This window comes from Cottoperca gobio, chromosome 10 (genome assembly GCF_900634415.1).
Source record: "Cottoperca gobio chromosome 10, fCotGob3.1, whole genome shotgun sequence".
Lineage (NCBI taxonomy): Eukaryota > Metazoa > Chordata > Actinopteri > Perciformes > Bovichtidae > Cottoperca > Cottoperca gobio.
In genome coordinates, this window is record NC_041364.1 from 2,919,409 (window position 1) to 2,941,683 (window position 22,275).

The 22,275-nt window shown below is 38.5% G+C and overlaps 1 protein-coding gene across 1 annotated transcript; it reads right to left on the bottom strand.

Moving 5' to 3' along the window:
• Positions 1-13,583: 13,583 nt before the first annotated feature.
• Positions 13,584-20,422, bottom strand: adad1 (adenosine deaminase domain containing 1 (testis-specific)). Its single transcript, XM_029441705.1, is given in 14 exon segments — positions 13,584-14,112; positions 14,396-14,528; positions 14,840-15,074; positions 15,877-16,033; positions 16,168-16,243; positions 16,455-16,625; positions 17,028-17,056; positions 17,058-17,152; positions 17,493-17,612; positions 17,974-18,045; positions 18,176-18,346; positions 19,071-19,211; positions 19,414-19,587; positions 20,286-20,422. Coding segments are annotated over 13 exon segments (1,671 nt in total). The 5' UTR covers positions 19,571-19,587; positions 20,286-20,422; the 3' UTR covers positions 13,584-13,998.
• Between the last annotated feature and the right edge of the window lie 1,853 nt (positions 20,423-22,275).

A 22,275-nucleotide genomic window follows, 5' to 3' on the forward strand; every position in this document is an offset into this window, starting at 1 on the left:
ACTTTCCAATTGGAGTTTGATGTTTGACAGGCAGTTTCGTGGCCTTTAATATGTTCACAGCCCCCCCCGGTGGTGTTCCCCTGCTGTTGTGGTTAAACATCATTCACATAACAGTCTGCTCAATACTCCCACTGCTCCGCAACTGTTTTTCTTTTCCCATAAAATGATGATTGTCCACAACAACAAAGCGTGCGAGTGGTCGTTGCTGGTAAAAGATGATTTTATTATTAACTTCTAAAGGTGAAGAATGCGTCACCGTTATGTAGGCAACCTATTGTCACAGGCCCACTTTGAGTAAGACGAGTTAAATCAAACGTATAACCGTCACTGCGCCTAGAAGAAGCACAGAGTGCATCAGGGGTATGTTTGCTTTTTAACCTCCGTCCTATTTGTGAAGTAGATTTATACATTCTGGATCATTACACGTCCACAGAACGCTGTCCAGTTAACATGTTAGCAATGTTTTACAGTATGGTGTGTGTGCTGTGTGTGTGTGTGTGTGTGTGTTAGCGTCTCATAACCTTTAAATATATATCTTCTGCTCCTTGTTCTGCTGCACACCTGACTCATGTGTGTCACATTTACTTTTCTGCTTCCACCTTTAAACATTTGAGTCGATCAGCTGGAACAAAGCTCAGTCGACGAGGAGCGTTTGAGAATTAAAACTAAATATTAGAAGCTAAAATGATTTATTACAATGTGAGGAAAGTGTGGTGGAAACATCCAATATAAAAGCTTTTAGTCCTTCATGTGTGTGTGTGTGTGTGTGTGTGTCAGGATTAATTCACAGATGTGGAAATGAACGTACATTTAAAATAATTTCTAGATCTTGACAAGTTGTTTTGATCATAAAGTAAAATACTAAATGTTTTGATCTGTAAGTTGTAATGTGTAAATGATAAACTTGAACTTATTCTTCTTAAGAAATGTCCGAATATTTAGTAAAGAGTTAGTTCATTGTGCTGATATGTGCTGAGATGAACGTCATGATGAAGTATCGTACAGTATTAACACGAGGAGTTAATGACACGAAGATGCTTCTGTGGACTCAGAGAAACAACACATTGGAATATGAAAGCTCATATTTTAAAAGCAGCTCTGGATCCTTCTGCGTCACGGAGCAGCCGTCAGTCAGTCCTCCACTGACGTGTTCGACTGACGTCTGTTCTTTTTACTCTTTATTATTCTACATTTGGTTAAATCACAAATACAATTTACATTTGATCTCAAGATTCCTTACGGTCTGAGGAACAACCTGAAGAACCAAATACAAATTAGGAAAATCACTTTAACATGAAACGAAACGAAGAAACTATTTATTGTTATAGTTATAGACCTTTTTAGTACTTCCTTTGTGTATTTAAAGGACACAAACAAGTTCATCTCGCTTTGTTAAATGTAAAGCGACTGGAATCAGATTTCAGGCGACTTGAGCAGAAGCATCATTTCCAGAATGTCAAGGGACTTTTTCTGTGTGATCAGACCTGATGAACCAGAGCAACGGCGTGTGTGGTCGCTCTGAACGTGAGACATTAAACATTGGCATTATTCTTCTGATAGAACAGAAAAATATCCGATAATTCAGCACTTGTGTGAGTTAATTACAGATTGACGTAAAATAAAGTCATAAATGCAGCAGGTAAGCAGTCATGCTTGTTATCGGCACTATACATTTAGATTATAAACATAGTTCAATCTTTGATTTGTGTAATGACTGTGAACAATTAGTCAATCATCATAAACAAGCCGTGTCACTCCTGCTGCGGTGACGGGGAAGAGATCCCCCACCCACGGCTTCTTCGTGCTCTTCCTGTGCACTTACGGTAATATCAGACACGCTCGCGAATCACTGACAATCACCTTCATGTGTCTTTGTTCCAGCTCTACAACCACCTGTGAAACGATGCAGGATTCTTCCGTTTGTGAGCAGAATTATTCAAACAAATAAACAATATTCTGCAATATGCCGATATACTGATCGCTTTTTAACCTCGCACCCACTCGCCCCGGAAATGCAAACTGTTCACGAAGAGGCGACCGCAGGAAGGAGATCATACTACAGCACGTGGGAGGAGGAAGTCAACTACATCATCAAGTTTTGAAACACAAACGCTGCATAAATTAATGAGTTTTTACCTCATTTTGTTTGTTGTCTCAACTGTGACACACACACACACACACACACACACCACAGTTGTGTAAATAATACAGCAACAGTGCACATTTTTAGACAAACATTTTATTTGCACGGTGAACACGCCCTGAAATAACAATCATCACAATACGACCAGGAGACGACTTTGAGTCAAAACAATCTGCAGTGATAGGATGGTACTAATAGTGAAATACAGTGCGGTGCAGTGAGACATAACGTTAAACTAAAGTTCATTTAGTGTGTTCTGAATAAATGATATATATTAAGAAAGTATTACAGAAGATAACTCTTTATTTAAATTTCATTTGTAAAGCTTTTATCTGTTGTAGTGAAATAACTACAAACAAACATCTTTAACAAAGCAGCTAGTAAAGTTATACTACGGCAACATATTAGGGACCTTTGTAGGTAGAATATTTCCCCTCCCACAGCTCCGTAATTATTATTATTTTTAACCCACAATGGCTCTAACACACACACACACACACACGCACACACACACACACACACACCAACAGCCTCCTCTACGGCACATCATCCAAACTCATCAAAAAACTCCAACACATCCAAAACTCTGCCGCCCGTCTCCTCACCCACACCCACACCCGCGACCACATCACCCCCGTCCTGCAGAGCCTCCACTGGCTCCCAGTCCCCCCCACAACCAGGCCCCCTCCTACCTCACCGACCTCACCTTGTTCAGATCCCAAATCTAAACCCACCTCTTCAGATCTTTTAATATGTAATTACTTCTATGTTTTTCTTAATGTAATCTTTAATGTTATACGTGCATGTAAAGCGTCTTTAGCACCTTTTAAAAGCGCTCTATAAATAATTGTGTTATTATTACTTCAAACTAACCAAACGTGGTTTATTACCGGGGCTCAGAGGAAAGTCTAAATAAAAACAAACAACGTAACAATAAGACTTTTTAAAGGTTAGTGTGATTATTCAGAAAGAGCAACACACACATAAGTGATCCAGCATGTGTTCGCTGTGTTTCTCTCCCTCACTTCATGTCACACTATCTGCAGTGCGTTTAACACTCTGGCTGACCACAAAGAGCAACTCTCACTGCGTGACATGTGCTCACCTCTGACCGAGAGCTGCAGTCATCACCAAATGCACCAGACACATGCCTCGGTGCTACACTTCTTGGAAAAAGCTGCATCTCTCAAATGCAGATGAGGCATATATGTGACGATTACATTTCTCCACCATGAATGGAGAGATTAACATCTACATGTGGCAAAGTTAAATAACTGACGGAGACAGACTTTGGTCATGATTGCATAAGACACAAACTGGTTCCACTTACACAATAACATCTTGTGAAGGTTTGTAAGTGTGTAACTGATGGATTCATGAGTTCGGTCTGTGAAACCATCTCTTGGGCTGATGTTTCCTCTCCCCCAGCATGCAACTGTGTTTTTATCTCAACTCCTCAGAAAGAACCCTCCGAGTTGTAAATGTTAAGAAGTGTATCTTGCATGTGTGTTTGGGTCTTCTGGTAAACTGAAGAGTGTGTGTACAATGTTCACTGCTTGGCAATCCAACAAATGTTCTTGCTCCATAAAACATTAGCAATTATACTTTAGGCTTTTATGCACACACACACACACACACACACACACACACACACACACACACACACACACGTTAGCAGGGGTTCCTTGATGGCAGCCAGAGGAGGAACATTCTTCTGAATTTGAATTCTACCTGAGGACATATTTTCCCTTCGGTGTGTGTGTGTGTGTGTGTGTGTGTGTGCACCATAGAAGGGACTCCTGAAGAGAGGGGAGTCTGAAGGTGATGCACCTCTCAGACTGGTCGCAGCCCCCACCCACCGTTTCCCTTACGCTGACAAAGACAGAACAGACGAGAGGGGTTTTCTCTTTCAGTCTCACTCTCACTTCCTCCTCTCAGGCATAGGAGATGTGTGTAGATGGTGTGTGGAGAGAATGTGTGTGAGCTGCTTCTGTACACTGACTAACATATGATGCCTTCTGAATTTCCTAAACGTGTAATACTAGACATACTGATGCATATTGGAGGAGATGACCGTTACCGAAGAAACATTCAGTGATGTTTCCGCATAACTCTTTTCATTGTCATTTGTTCTATTGTGTGTTTGTGCTTGTCTTTGCAACATCATCCTCCACTTGGCAGTGACCTTTGACCCGCAAACGTTGGACGTTTGTCCCATATTTGAAGAGGTTCCTTTCTCTACGATATCGTGCAGAGAATGGGGAGTTATGCAGACTTAACTTGATGCCTCCGGACTCAGAGATATGATTCTCTTTGCCAGATGCAACGCACAACAAAGTGTCCGAGTCTCAGAGGTCAAGCTGTGCGCGAAGCGTGAGATATATCTTTTGTAACGTCGTTCTAAATGTCCACGGTTTCTAACACAAACGTCTGATTTCTGGGAGGATGAGGTCAGTTTGAAACGTGTAGCTCCTACAAAGAATTACACAAATCGTACAAGACATGAAGGAGACTAATTCAAATACGACTGCTGTTTAACATGCCACACACACACACACACTCACTGTGCAGCACATATTAATGTTTCTATTATGAATGCATGACTTAAAGTCTTTAAGAGAAGCACCAGCCTGCAGACTGGAAGAGATACTCGACTGTCTCGTGGTTTCATTGCTTGTTCTCTGCAGTCTGTTTGAAAGGGTTTAACTTTTATTGTGAAATGTGTTTCTAACTGTCCGCGACGACTCATGTGATCGCCGTCCATCACCAAACACACGTGCACGACGCTTGACAACACACTTGTGCTTGTCTTTGTGACAGATGGAGCTGTTCTGGCTGATAACAGACGCTTCTCAACTGTCGTGGAACAGTGGACTTCCTCCTTCCTCCTAAGAGCGCATACCATCTCCTCACTTGTGTCTAACATTAAACTTAAAGAGTTTCCTGTTGTTGATCTGTGCAGTTGTCCATGATGCAGTGAACACACTCAGGTTATCAGCACCACACCTACGAACACCACCTATTTACACATTACAGTTGTGGCTCCAGTGATTCAAAATGAAAATGGGAAGTGCCGTCTTCCTGTAGTTTCCTGTCGGCTGCACTCAAGCAACTTCACGTTCACACGCATCTATAGGTCCCACGCAGGCGTGGCTTGACGCCACTCTCGTAACACGTAGTGGTGATTGCCAGTGGAAAAGAAATTTCATTACTCACACACGCCAGTTTCTGCAGCTTTCCAACTCTCTGCAAGTGGTTTTCCTGTGTCCTCAGGGATAAGTATAAAAAGGTAAGCGACATGACTGTCTGCATTTCCAGCAAATCTTTTGAAAAGACTGTTTTGGTGATCTGGTGCCTGCCGCTCACACTGACAATATGAAGTTGGTTGCCTTTTGCCTTTTTGCACTGTGCTGCAGTTCCTCGGCCAGGACATCGACACATGTAACTGACAGAACGCAGAGGAAGCTAGTAGAAGTCCTGAGGCAGCTGAACGCTGTGAGAGACAGCCTGCAGGTACGTTCATCTTCATGTACTTCTTCTCTTTGCCCGTGTCTGGATGTCATCACTAAACACAACGTACTCGCTTTGTTGCAGCACAACGATCAGATGCTGAATGCTCCACCACAGAATATCGAGGTAAGATACACAAAGTGATGTTGACAGCATGGTCACCGCCACACTTAATATTGCGTATTGGTTGCTTAGTCATTGTTGTTATTCTCCCACTTACTGTAGTAACTAATTGTCATGTGTCGGCTACTGTAGGAGGACATCAAATGATGTGTGAAATCACAAACCGTGTTGGTTATAACCAAATATAATCAGCTGGAAACGCTTCAAATTAAAGGCTTTAAAATTAAAATTAAAATGTTTTTATTTTATTTTTATTTTGCATATTCTGATGGTTAATTCCAGAACGCTGTCATCATTTATAGTCAATTAAAAATGCATATATTCTTTAATCAAGTCATTTTAAAAACAAATTAAGCATTAGAAATGATTTATAACATTTTATTTCTTGAGTTTTATGGTTAGAACATTTATATCACACAGCGTTATAGAGAACAAACTAGACACTATGCATTTAGTCCTTTTTTTAAATAAGTAATGCAGACATGCAGTCTACACACTACACACAATGTTTTTATTTCATGTCTCAAACATAATCTGATGATGTGAACTTAACTTCAAATAAAAGCCTTTTACTTCTGATCACTTCTGCAGTGAGTCAAGTCGAGAACTTTCTCACAGCGAGTGTTTCGGTCTCCACTGAAATGTGATGAGTAATCAAACAGAGAGCAACCGTGACACTTCCTCACAACGCAGAACCTTCTCTGGTGTGCTACAAAACATATGACTCAATCTACAGAATGTATTTACTTATTTTAACTGGCAAACTAGTTTTATTTAAACTACAACGAATAAGGATCCTCTGTGTGTGTGTGTGTGTGTGTGTGTGTGTGTGTGTGTGTGTGTGTGTGTGTGTGTGTGTGTGAAGCAACAGCAGAGTTTAGTATTCAGAATAAAAAATGCTATGAGTGTAAAATGCAACATCCCCATTATAGAGAGTTAAAAACATAGTTAGCAGTAAGGACGTATTAAAGACTTACACTTATTCTTATATTTCTTACACTATATAAACTCAAACGTGCTAATTCTCCGAGCAAAACTCAAGAATGTAAACTGAAACGGTTTCGCTTGGAAACGCCATGCCATCGACTCGTTCATTAAGATTTCTGGAGGGAAACTATGAAGACAGAAACATCTTGGGAACAGAAATGCATCTTTAATTATAGAGGAAACTGTCTTTGGTTAAGTTTCAGTTGAGCGTTCTGCAAGTCTCTGATTGGAAAGTCGACTGCAGTGAAGAAGTCACGACATGAAACCAGAAACAACTTCTTGGAAATGTTTCTCTGGCAGTTATGGGAGGATTAGTTTCCCCTCAAATTAATACAAGTAGAATCGTACGATGATAAAAGAGATGAATGAACACTGACATGCATTACAAATGTCATGTTGAACCGGTGTAATATTTAGTGTGGGTTCGAGAGGCACAAAGAACATGGATGTGTTGGTGATGGTTGATTATTAATTCACAGTTTTCTTTGTCCTTGCACAACAGGACTGCTGCTGTCTGTCGGCCCTGCAATGCTTCCGGGCTAATCTGCATGTGCAGTTCAACATAACAGAAAAGACACAAGGGAAACTTTACAAGAGCCTCACGAGTCACATCACTGTAAGCCATTATATACATATATATATACATATATATATAGGTTATTTAATGTGTTTTTAATGCATATTTAAAACTAACATTTCTTTAATGCATTTCAGGAGAGAGGTCTTTGCACTCCTAACGCAGGAAGTGACCAGGTAAGAGACAATATCAATACCTCTTCTGTTGTTTCCTGGTAACTGATATTTAAATTATTTAAAAAGCGAGTGTTAGATTTTCGTTATTAAGTTAATTTCTCGTGTTTCCCTTTAGTCCACCTGCCAAGACTGCCATACATACATACATATATACACACAATATATACATACACATACATATATATGTATATATATATACATACACATCATGTATATATATATACATACACATACATATATATACATATATATATATATACATACACATACATATATATACATGTATATATATATACATACACATACATATATATACATATATACATACACATACATATATATACATATATATATATATACATACAACACACATATATATATACATATATATATATATATATATATATATATATATACATACATATACACATACATATATATATACATATACACATATATATGAAAAGTGATATATATATATATACATATACACATATATATGAAAAGTGATATATATATATATATATATACACATATATATGAAAAGTGATATATATATATGAAAAGTGATATATATATATATATATATATATATGAAAAGTGATATATATATATGATATATATAATATATATATATGAAAGTGATATATATATCTGATATATCTATATATATATATATATATATATATATATATAGATATATATATATATATATATATAGATATATATATATATATCTATATTATATATATATATATATATACTATATATATATATGAAAAGTGATCTATATATCTATGATATATATATATATATATGATATATTATATATATTATATATATACTTATAAGATATAATATATAGTAGATATTCATTAAGTTTGCAAACTAATTTGAGCTGATAAACTGACACACGGGTCCAGCATTCAGTCATCATCTCTGCATGTTGTTCGGGCTTCTTCAAACTATTGTTCTTCACTGAACTTTTCTTTATTGAATTGTGAATCACAGAAAGAAACATAGTAAATATGGCTTTTATTTTTTAAACTTATATTTCAATATGTATAAAAAAGTATAAAGTGTTAGTTCATGATAAACATTTGCCCAACAGAGCAAACAGAGAAAGAAAGAAAAAACCCTGTGCACCACAAACTAGGAACGGCCAACCTACTTTCAGAAGAGCTTGAAGGTAAATGCTACAATAGGCCACTTGAGGGATTTCACCACGTTGTATAGTGTTGTAAAAAAAAATTCCAAGAGTCATCTAAAGGAAAAACAACGGTTTGCATTAGGTGAAATACAACTAATTCAGCCCACCCTTTCCACCCTACAGCTATATAAAGTCAATACAGCTCAGGGGGTTTAAGTAAATCAAACAACACCTCCACTAGACAACTTGCTCATCACTCTGACAAGCCTTCAAGATGAATATGGAGCACTTTATCAGGATTGCCTTTTGGATAACTCTCTTTGGTTGCCTTGAAGCTAAACCACTGCCCATTAGTAACTTCGGATATAACGATATGAAGAAGCATGTCAAATGTGTAAGTAATTTTAAGCCTAATGTATTTCCCTGCAAGGTTTTGTAGAGTTTCTGACAAGTTGCTAATACAAGTTGCTTTCTTCTGTCCATACAGAAAGAGGCAACCTTCTATGCTCCAGCAAATGTGCAGGTAAGGGTACATTTTACATACATTCAGTTCTTTAAAATGTAATGATGCATCGCAAGGAAGCATCGCAATTAACAACACATATGATACTGATGGATTGTGTCTGTGAAAGTCAAGGATAAAACAAAAGGTGATGTTGGGTACTCCCCAGCATCAAAGAAGCTCAAGTGTCAGGGTTTAGATGAGCTTTTATAAACCACATGCAAATGGCTCTCTAGTACAGGAAGTGAACTTGGCAGGTGATACTTCACACAGCTGTGACAGCTTCTATTTGCAGCCACAAGTACAACAGAAGCTAAACCCTCTCTCTCTCTCTCACAGAAACAATGCATCGCTAACGCACTGGACTGCGCTCAGAGAGAATTTGATGGACCGGCCAGACTGGAGTGTGAAGATCCGTTAGAATACTTGCAAGAGGCCGTCGAATTCTTGGATCAGATGAAACAGCGATTGGGAAGCCATGTAAGTATTGCCACACGCTGTGTTGCCAAATCAAGTGCAGGTGATAAATGATGACAACCAGAAAGATTGTGCTCAAACGGCGTGCAGTGACTTTTATATCGTCTTCTCCTCAGGCACTGACGGACTCCAAGGAATGCACCTGTGAGAGAATGAGTCAAACTCCTTTCAAAGAGTTTCTGGATAAAGTGTTGTCCTTAATTCAACAAGCAAATAATTAAGCCTCGCCAAGAAGGGCCAGCTACACTTCCTCTCGTGAGAGATGACATTGCCATGCTCGATTCTGACGGACCTTTCGTTTTAAGGATTTTATCTACATGTGGAATGGAGTGATCTCAGGTATATCTTTTTACTGATGCTGTAATTCTGAACACTGCTCTAAAATATTTACATTTATAACCATGTCATTGCAATCTGAAGATACGGCGACTCGTTGTGAATGTTTGAATCTATTTAATTGTTTTTTTTACTACATATAATTTATACTGTAGAATTTGCTGTGAAATGTATTTAAAAAGTTCTCAATTTCCAACAATGAGGATGTAATTGAGATAAGCTCCTATAAAGCTCTACATTTATATATTTATGATGTATGTATTAACTTAATAAAAATGTTATCTTGAAAGAGAGTGTGTGTGTGTTACCATAAAGAACAAATAATGCAAAACAAACGGTTAGTTTAGCTCGTGTGTGTTATCTGCTGGAGATTTAAATAAGAATATCGGGATTAAGTTTTGGATTTAATATAAAATATGCAGGACGCAGTACTTATTCTTTCCCCTCTTAACATTAGCAATGACGTAATTAATGGTGTCATTGAGAGGAAAGGATGAATGGCCTCTGTGGGAGGCTGAGCTTCCTCAACATCAAGGGCCAAGAAGATTCTTAAAACATCAGCTAAACTTTTTTTCTGATTGGAAGCTCATATCGCCAGAATTTCATCATTTGTCAGCGGGTTCATAGGATCATTATAATATCGTTTTCTGATCTGCCAACGTCGAGGTTAAGTTGTTTGAGGTTAGTCGACTAACGCTGTGGTATGGTTACCAACATCTCATCAATGCAACAACCTTTTCACTGCGTGGCTTCAGGTTTCCTTTCGCTGCCTCATCTTTAGGAGACACACTTTTGCTCGTTCATACCATTATTATATATAACATAGAGTATTGTTTTAACGCTTTACATTGAATTGCTCTTTTCCTTCCTTTCCTTGACGGTTGTCAGTCAGAATACTTGAAATACTACAACATGAAACAAACCAAATCTAGACAGCGTTTCACGAACACTGCAGATCCAGAGACAGAGGGATGGTCGTACAATAAATCCTACTAGACTAGATGGTAGATTCATATTTGCCGATGTTCATACATTCAGGGGTAGAGTGAAGTGTAGATGGTTGACTGTACTGCCAAACATGCTAAAGTAATTGTAAAAAAGGTAAAAGACAAGGGCAGATAGACTCATTATAAAAAAAATAATAAAAAAACACTCTTAATATGGCGACATCTGAGCCCGCGGCTAGCAGCTAACACTGATAACACTTGTGGGTGTTACACTTCCACTACAGCGGGGGGGGGGGGGGGGGACACGCGCACAGAGTGTGACTTCCTTCTCTGCGCCGGACGACGTTACTCCACTTTATCTTTACATAGCTTAACATAATAGTTTGCTGCTATATTGATGCTCTCAATGCTGCATACAGAACCTTAAATATTAAACATTTCACAGACGAATAACCTTGTTATTATTTTTGAAAAGACTTGAAGGAAAGTAACACAAAATGGAAGTGAAAGCAGAGCTCTGTTTATTTGAATGGACGAAGTGCAACACAGATGTTTTGTCCCGAAAAAGAATTAATAATTGTGATCTCAATATTGATAAAACAAATAATCGCGATTATCATTTTTGGCCACTTTCGTGCAGCCCTAACCCAGAGGCCCGCGGAGTTCCTCATCCAGCCAAGATTTACGATAATGGAGAACGTACTACACACCTTGTGCAGAGAACCTCAGCAGAGGTGCACAGCTTCTACGAGCTCGGGTCTCAAATGTGTAACCACATCAAGAGAGTTGCATATCCTGTTTACCTCAAAACTTACTAGCATCTCACACACAAAAAAAAAAAAAAGAGGTTATGCTCATATATATATATATATCTTGAATCTGCTTCTGTTTGGGCGGCTTCTAATAAGTAGTTGAAATTAATTTCATATTCTTCCTAAGGCACTTACTTAGATACTAATATTACTATCATTGATCTGCACACTTTCATTATTACGCGTTTAGTGACAACACGACTCTGATAAGCCACAATAGATTCAAGTCCAACACAAGAATACAAGAGAAGGAGCAACTTCATTACACCAAGAACATTCAGATTCAGCAAAGATCACAACACTAAAATAAATAAAGTGGGTTTTGTTGGTGCCATTGGCTGCCTGATGTCAGACACAAACACACAACATGGCATTAATGGAGACTTAAAAATGGACAATTTGAAGGGAAGCTTTTCGGGATACTTGATTTACAGAGCAGTGTTGCCTTTGAACAGCACGTGTCATGCCAACACTACTTTGTCCACGTGCTGCCATTAAGGTTTTCCCTCTGCATCTTTGTTTAAAGCAGGAAAAACAAAGACATCAGCATCAGACATCTACTCTGGAGATCTGCACATCTAAAGCATTACACTTAAAGATAAAACTCTGCACAGCCTATGATGTAAACGCAAGAACATACATAAAGGAAACAAATGAATATGAAACCTGGAGATGTACATACAACTGGAAGGCTGGATCCTTGGACACAAGTTCCCTGAATGCACTGGTGATTCCTTCTGTTGCCAAAACCAGTAGGAAGTAACCAGATCACTCCATTCACAAGCCTGCTCAACAATTAAGAGTAGATGATCCACTGCATCGCATACACAGGAAACCAAAGCATTTCCTGTGTGCGTATGTGAAATAAAGGAACAACTGGTTGCATCAAGATGGGGGGGTCAACATGTTAAAATCCAGTGACGAGCAGCCAGATCTTTGCATGACAGTCTGTATCCATACAGTCGAAATCTGTGGACAGACAACGGCTACTGCATATTAGAAGGCCCCCGAAAAGATGGGAAATCAGCACTTCTTAATCGTCACATGCTGGTAGATGTAGGATTGATTAGCCCACCAGCCTCTTACTATATAGAGGGCAACGACAAGTAATTAAACAGTTTGGAAAAACTAACTATTTGCAACATAAGTGGAGCACAGACTGCTGAGGTTCAGGTTCATTTAGTGATTGTGCTGTTGGCTGCAGTGTACCTGCCTCACGGTGGGAGGGGGTCTCTTATGTGTCCCTGCCCAGGGGCCCATTGTCTCATAATCTGCTTACACATAGCAGTCAGTGTCTTTAGTGACTTTACCCTGGAACTTAACATCAAACCTTAGCTGGTGCAACAGGCTCCATGTCATCAGCAGTCAAACCTAACATTCTGTGTAACTGCTGACACGGTACCAATACGTTACAGATTAAACACCAACAGGGTTACAGCACTTAAGTCTCTGTGCAGGACTGCAAGTGACACATATGTTTTCATTATACCAATCAATATTTTAGGGGGATTAATCATTTCGACATTCATTTTTTAAAATAATAAACAGGTACCACTCATCATTTACCATTTCCTAAAGTGATTCTAAATATCTTATTCTGTCTGCAAAAAACCTAAATAATCAATCCATCAGAGTTTTTATTGCTCAATTGTCGGCTGGTCGACAAATCCTTCCAGTCTGTATCTTCACTGTGCAGTTATTCATTGCACGCTGGGCACTACAGAACAAAGAGTGTCTGCGGACGTGTTATCAAAGCTTCGGAGAGCTTTTTTTTTAAATCAGATGTTCTGTAGTTGTTGGTGTGTTTGAATATAACGACACATCTGGTCAACAAGTGTTTTTTGGTAATTATGAGGTTGGATTGATTTATTTTTACATCATTGCATTAGCCGTGGCTTACTAAGGCTCAAACCACACACATTATCAAGTGATGAGTCAAGTATGTGATTATTTTCCTCAAGAGATGAAAACACAAACAGTAACTTTAGTGAAGCCGAACTCCAGTCTTTTATGTAACAACCATAACTTACTCGTCATACTTAACATCCCACAGGACCGTAAAGGCAGAAGTTAAACACGCAAGTTATGATCTTACATTGTACATGGTCCCTTCCTTTACACACATTGTAAAACATAAACAGGGATTCACTTTAATCCCTTTAGAAATCACAAAACAAACGTATTACCAGCAAGGTAAAGAAGAGGGGAACACTATTGCTTCCAGAATGCAGATTCTTCCCGGTGATAATGTGTGTTATTCACATGCTGAAGTTTTCACTCACAGAAACCTTGAGCGGCCAGGAACCAAAGCCCTGCTGCAACAGGTACGCCCTCAGCACGTTCTTTGCCTCCTGGTACGGCTTTGCCATCCTCTTCAGTGACAAAATAACAATAGAAGTATAAAATAACAATTCTTAAAGAGAACTTGCAACAGCCTAAGTGAAGTTCGGCGTGAGCTGTATACCTGGAGCACACAACATCATGTATAAAGTGTTTGCAGACTTACACCTCACAAGTGTGTTGATTCATTAAAAAACCTGGTTTGCTTTTAATTACAAATAGAGTGAATATCAGTGGGTCATTGTTGCAACTTGTGTTAATGCTGTGATACAAGTTTTACTTTGGTAAACACTAAATAAGAGGTGTTGGGGTTACCTTTGCTTCTCTGTAGGAGCTCGTGGCCAGCAGCTCCTGCCTCTGGGCCTCTTTGGCCACCAGCTTGAAGCGGTGCAGCATCGCTGCTTTGCACAGACGGCTTGCAAGAGCAGAGCCGCTCTTAAAGGGAGATCTACAACAAGACAAACCTTTGATGTAATCACAGACAAAGCTAGCACAATAGAAGATAATTGTAAGTAAGGACATCCCTACACAGCTGTTATCCGGCCCGTTAGATTCTCAGGCTGCATTGTTTCAACTTTGAAATGAATGTCATGCAGTATTTCTAGTTAATTATGCTGTGATTGACAGTAAGCTCTGAAGTGATTGTCTTACTTTAATAATTGTAATCTGATCTCTTAACATTTGGAGAATGGAAACCACCACTAAACATAAAGTAGTAAATATGACAGAGTAGCTTCAGGCTTATACAGTTGTCCTTACTCCTCGACGGTCTTGCCCTCCAGGCCATCCACAACCTCCAGGGAGGTGTCTCCTTCACTCCAGTTGATACCGTAGGTGAATTGGTATCCGTCGGTGCTGTTGGTAGCCACAGAAGGGACCAGGCTGATGTGGGGCCTCAACATGCAGTAGAACATGGGCAGCTGGGGGGTGATCCCCTCCACGCGCTGGCTAACTGAGATGTTCATGCCACGAATATCGCTGCAGCCAATGTCCCCTGTAACATTTGATATTTTAAAAGTTTATATAGTTTAGCAAATACCGTTGTACTTTATGCTCTTTCTACAACTTGAGGATTGTGTAGTATTGACTCCATGTGGCATTACATCAGATACATCTCCTGTTTAATTTGTTGAATGTCAGGTTTTTAACAGATTGCAGAACTCATTCATTCCTTATTCCATCAAACTGTTAAATAAGAAGACGAGTATTCTGTTTGTGCCTGTACTTAAGATGATTGTGGGAGTAAAACAAAGGGTATTCTGTAAACCAGAGGTGAGCTTAGTGCAGTAAATTAGGAAATTAGATGTAAAAGGTTCAATAGTTCAGAAACCTGTATACAGGCAGTGAATGTTAAACTATAAAAAGGCAGACAGGTTGTCATGTCATGACTCTTTTTAAATGCTTTTTGTGTGCGTGTCTGAAACTGACCTATAGTGTCACCTAGTATTTAATTCATCGATCATGTACAGTAGGTGTTCTTTGCTACATTTTCACACATATCCAACACAACTCATTCTGGAGTTTCCCTCTATAATAGATTTGGGTCAAATTGTAATTATGATTAAAAAAAGAGAAGAGTCAAATGGAAAATGATTTCCAACCCTATGGACTTTTGTAAAGACTGATATGTTCACACCTGTTCTAATGTTCTTTTGTAAAACAGAGGATTTAGATGATTTGTTTGCTAGTTGTGTCATAAGTGCAGGAGCAAGCAGCGTAAAATCTAATGGCTGCAAAAACGTATGCAGTGTTACGTAAGGGCCTATTTTTCGATTGACAGTTTCCTTAAGACTTGCCTATGAGGATGCTTTGGACATAGATGGGCTCAATGAAGTGGCTGAGCAAGGCTCCCTGGTACCCGAGCACCTGCCACTGAGTAAGCTTGTCTGTGGTGGACATGCTGACCACCTTAGAGGCAGAGTGATCAAAGACTGACGAGAAAACTGAGAACACCTTTAAAAGAAACAAATCAATTTGTAGTTATGCAGGTTGCAAGGTGATTTATATCATAACTTCATGATGCATTTAGAAATACATAAATCATGAAAGCATCATTTAATAGATGGGAGAAAGGAACAGTCTAAAACCTTTCCCTCCACTGACAGGTGCAGGCTCATCTCGTTGTTGACTTGCCATGCAGAAATAGAAAGCGGTTTCAGGCGCCTGTGGACAGAGCACAGAGCTGAGGCACAGCATGTGAAATCAATGCAATAGTAGAAACACTCTTCATGCTACTTTACCCGGCCGCTATAAAGACCTAACCCAATATTTAACCGCTTACTTGCAACCTTGAAACGATCACATGACTTGAAGTGCATCATGAGAAAACAGCTGTGAGAACCTCAAATAAGGATGAAGCTGATCAAACACTCACATATTGGAAGAGATCTGAGCGGCACCCTTTGGCAGTTGGTTCACATAGAGGTGGAGGGTGATGCCGCTCTTCAGGCTGAGGAGGCCGCTGCTGCTGTTCTGCTGGAAGATTGACTTCTCCGTCAGATTGGCCGTTTTGCTGAAGAACATCAGCAGGTGCCGATAGAGAAACCTGCCAGCACAGCATGAGAATGGCTCATTAAAATGCAACATCTGAGATATGTGAAGTAAAAGTGTCTCGAGGTGAAGACCGACAAAAGAGGTCATCATGTCTTGAAATTATAAGCATTTTTAAAACTAAGTTTCCTGTTTTTTGTGACAAAAAATTACGTAACGAAAAAAAAGTCACCACTGTGACACATTGTACACTTCATTCAACTAATGTGTCAAATGTGTTTAATCCATGTTTTGGAGCCTTAAATAAAGTATTTTCCATTGCTTGTGAGATGATTTATACAAAGTGAAAAACCTTCTGGATTATGAGCCTTAAAATCTTTGATCACACGTTCTTGGTTTTAGGTATAACATTACCCAAACAATCTAATGTACACACAGGCTCATGTTTGCAATTTACCTCATGAGTGATCTCCTTGCAGTTACCACAGGCATGTGAATCGTGTACAATGCGTCCACTCGACGAGGTACTCTCGTTGGTATTGAAGTTCCCCGTGCCTAGAGCGACCACCTCATATCCGCTGGCTACAGAGAAGAGTTTGTACAGAGATATATGCATACATAGGTAAGAAAGGTATTTTCTGAACAGACTGAATCGAGCTACAAATACACATTAATCCTTATTAGACAGTATGTAGCATTAGATAATAAATGCTACTTTTGTAAAGCTTCTAAAGTCCATCTTCTGCAGTTTTTTATGTCGTCCTTACACGGCGTACACCAAATACAAAACCATTGTTATCGTTAATAATATCACGTTTCAACCACACAATCAAAAATGAAACTAAAACTACCTGTTGTACAACTTTTTACAAACAAACATGAAGTCCATGATATACTCCAGATTTTGTGAGCGCTCACTTACAAGTCTGAAGGACGAATGCTGCGGAGGTGCCTGCACAGGCAGAGAACTCTGGGTGGCTGTTCATCAGTTTAGTGAGCTGATCCCTGACAGCGTGTGGAATCTGGAGGTTGACGGAACTTTCTGAAGGCCATGAAAAGGTAATAAAAATAAAGTACCTTGGCTTTAACTCCAATCGTGATAATTATCATGAAATTAAATGAAACAATGATTATGCGATAAAAGTTCTGGCTTTCAACTTTACCCAACACAATCATTAAAAACAGAGCCAGATTAACCAATGAGTTTGAGTCACCTGACCTCAATCCAAACAGGTTATAATTCCCACACTTTTCATCCAACATGGAGGTCAACCCCTCAAATTAAAACTGAATGCCAGCACCGGCAGAACATTTTAGAGAGACAGAGTACTGAGCGAATAGAACAAAAAAAAGTGCCACTATCCTAATATTTTCTATCTTGTCATATAGAAATCCAGAATTACCATGAATGGCTCTACGAGGATGTATGACAGAGATGGAGGGCTCCTCTTTTACTGGCAGTGGTGGAGGGACACCTAAGGCAAAAAACAGGCATGGGAATGAATGAAGATGAGGCACTTTATAAGATACTAAACTTCACTCTTCATCAATTATCAAAGTCTGCTACAGAAACACATTGTACTTTGATCAGAATTAGATACTAACCTGATGTTTCAGGGAGGGCAGACCTCAGACTTTCCAAGGTGGGCAGCAGGTCTGGCAGAGCGAGCTGCGCGGCTTTGAGCCGAGCCTCCTTCTTTGTTATTCCCATGCCAGTCTTGTACTCGACCCCATCAATCACCACACAAAAGGCAAAATAAAGCCCTGATATGTTGCCTGAGGAAACAAGGGTCAAGACATTGAATGGAGACAAATCCTCAGCTCTGTCGTTTCTAACAGCAACTAGGTAAACGATTAGATTTTGGGAATCATGTGAGGAGTTGAGCCTTCAGTAGATGAAGTACATCTTTCTTAACAAAGTACTTTGCTGATACATTTTGTTGTGTTGTAATGTATATTGGAAGCAATGGGTAACTGGTGCCAATTTTCTATGTTAGAAAAAGCGCTTGACTAAATATAAAGATTTGCTATGCTAGTATGCTAAACATTACCTAGTTCTAGCTTCTCAATTGGGAGGATCTGCTGCTTTTTGTTCTCTTTTATGATAGTAAACTGAATATATTTTCGTTTTGTAATATTGTTTGGACAGAACTAAAAATGTGAGGATGTCTCCCTTGGCTTTTTTGGGGGATTTTCATTATTTTGTGACATTTTGTAGACAAAACAAGTCAAAAAATAATTAATAATGAAAATAATTGTTGCCGTTCTAAAACAAATACGTCTAAACTACTGAAAAGATCATTCAGGCTACTTTAATTATGTCATGAGAATTACAAGACCCAGATTAGAATTTGAACAGAAAGAATCTTAATCGCATAACTTGTCATCAATGATGATAATTGTATAACCAATCAACAGGTTTTCACAGGCTAATAACAACAGTAGTGGTCTCTGAAGTTAATTTGAATGCACACAGACGTGCTGCAGAGCTTCACTTTACCTATAGTCACCGTCTCCTTGATTTCCAGGTGGAACTGCAAAATCTGGGCAAGCTGATGGAGCAAAGTCACAGCGTTCGTCTCCCCTTGCTTGTATTTATCAATCAGCATTTTAGGTGAAGCTGTTGGTTTGGCAGCATAACCTTAGTTGGTGAAATAAGAAAAGAGCAGAAAGGACAGATTAAAATGTTAAGACTATATAGATGTGGCATTTGTTTTTAGCAGAAACCAGAGCTCACAGTGGAGATTGCAGGCTGAAAATTGTAATCTGAATTAGTTATTACTTAATTAATAACTGGTGATAGAGCCTCGTGAGATTCAAGCAAATCACATTATTAAACTCACCACGTTTAAATGTACTCTTCCCTTTTTGGTACAAGACATCTTTACTAGGTGGATTTGAGATAGTTGGCGGTTCGTATGATTTAGTCTGTCCAGAAGTCGCAGTTATATTCTTCATGAGGATGTGTGCTAAAGGGGTTCCTCTGGAACCTCGAAACATCCCGAAAGCTTTCACTGCTGAAAAGAGCAAATCAAACTATAATCTACGATTGACCTGAAACGACACCGAACAAAACACGAATGATACTGACACACACACAGACAACTTTAATTAAAGTAGAATACAATAAATATGCCAAACTACTACAACTAAAATATGAACATTAAAGATTATATGGACCCAGTTTAGAGGTGAAATGCTGTTGTCAATTAAAGCTAGCTAGCTTTACTGGCTGCTAACTAACGGCTAGCTAGCTTTTATTGACAACAGTATTTCACCTCTAAACTGAGTCCATACAATCTTTAATGTTCATATTTTACTTGTAGTAGTTTGGCATATTTATTGTATTCTACTTTATTTAAAGTTGTTAAAGCCGTTAGTTAGCAACCAGTAAAGCTAACTAGCCGTTAGTTAACAACCAGTTAAGCTAGCTAGCCGTTAGTTTGCAACCAGTAAAGCTAGCTAGCCGTTAGTTAGCAACCAGTAAAGCTAGCTAGCCGTTAGTTAGCAACCAGTAAAGCTAGCTAGCAGTTAGTTAGCAGTCAGTAGGCTACCGTTGTCGGGGGACTAGCTATGATACCCACTATGCTAATACTCAACGTAACGTTCCGTTAAACTTAACTTTACGGTTCCTTTAACTTTAGACATGTATCTGTGTATCTGTCCCACGTTTGTTATGAATATTGTTTTTAATATCCCATTTATGCTACTTTACCTCTTGCAGTATTTACAACTCACCCCGCCAGAAATTGCTGTTAATTGTTTAGTAAAACTGTTATGCTTTAAATTCGACACACACATAATATCTTATGTTTTTTTAATCTAAATTAATTAGTTTTTAACAGTTTCTAAGCCGCCTCTCACCGTTGACGTGAAGGTCTTGTTGCACACGTGCTTTGCGGCTTTGGCTTTGATTGAGGGCGTGCAGAGATCGTTTAGGTGACAGGACGAACTACACTTTGGAAAAAGCTTGCACCTCGACCTGTCGTACACAAATCACGCGCTGTCGTTGCTCAGGTGGTCGGTCAGTCAACCACTTTGCAACTTTTGGATGGATTGCCTTGAAATGTTGCACAGATATGTTTGCATGCTTCTCAGAAGATGAAGTCAGTGTGTTAGGTGTTCCCCTGAGTTTTCCACCAGCACGATGAGAGTGACATTTGTGGTTTTGACAAATTGTCTGACAATTATTGAAAGATGGCACAAACAAAGATGTTCTATAAGGACAGACCGCGAGCATCTTTGGTAAAGATAGTGGTCTTATATTTATATTTATATTTTATATTTTATATTTTATATTTTTTATTTTATATTTTTCATTTTTCATTTTACATTTTACATTTTATATTTTATATTTTATATTTTATATTTTATATTTTATATTTTTTATTTTATATTTTTCATTTTTCATTTTACATTTTACATTTTATATTTTATATTTTATATTTTATATTTTATATTTATATTTATATTTATATACAAATAATATATAAATATATATATATATAAATAACTTAATAAAATATTTATATACACACATATATATATATATATATATTTCAGATTCACTTTTTAGGCCCAAAATATGTTTGCATTAGGTTTTGTTCAAATGAAACAGTGTAAGTTATGAAACATTTAAGTGGGAGGTAACACCTCCCACCCCTCTGCTGGCTTTATGACAATTGTGGTATAGTGGTACACAGGAGCAGTTTCCTCCTGTCAGACATAACCTACATTCACACACCTAATATCGATGTCTTCTTGCATCCTCACTGAGACAAAATGAACTCGGCTTAAGTGCCTGGCTTGTACTTTTGGAATTTCCCTACATCCGGACCATTAAAAATAGTTGTGTGCACAGACTTATTTTTATTACCTCATAATGATACTCAGGGGTTTTACACCCTCCCACTTTGTTATTTATAGTAAAGACAAAAGGACAGGCAGGTGACGGGCCTAATATTTTCACAATAGCGAAAACTTAGATTACGTTTAAACATCCTAAATGAATCATCGAGGATAGTTTATTATTTGTGCATTTGCACATGTATATTTTTCTAAAGTTAAGTACCTGACTCATCCCTATATGTTTAATTTCTGTGCATTAATATTTTGTGTTCTTGTCATTTACATTGAAGAGACAAAAACAGAATGACAGAATGACATCATAAATCAGTTGTGCTCATACCCATTTGAATGTGGGGCAACCTTAGTCGCGTTTTCCCATTTATCTGTCATTTCATTCAGCGTCATACGCTGGTGGGGACACGTGTGTGAGTGGGACAGAGTTTCTTTTCTCATTCATGCCTGCAGAGACAGCGGAAAGTGGTCAAAAATGTAACCACATGTTATGTTTTTGTCTGTATTAGAATAAAATTCAGAGCTGAAGGAAAACTTTGGTTTTAATCTATGCAAAAGCCAAATGATTAAAGAAAAGAAAAACAGAAAACACTGTTTCAAAGTATAAATCCAGTGCCTCATTATAAGAATAGCTTTAGCTGGTGTAAGTGGTGCTGGACATTTCATTGTCTGTATTTCCAGGCTTGCTGTCTACAGTGGCGTTATGGCGTGTAGGCTCGCTGCAGTGAGAGTGAGGGGGTGGCTGTGGTTAGGGGCTTGACGGTCCTTGTGGACAAGCAACTGCCAGAAACGAAACTTTTGTACATTAAAGGGTCGTTAGAAAAGGCTTTTCAATTCCCCCCTGT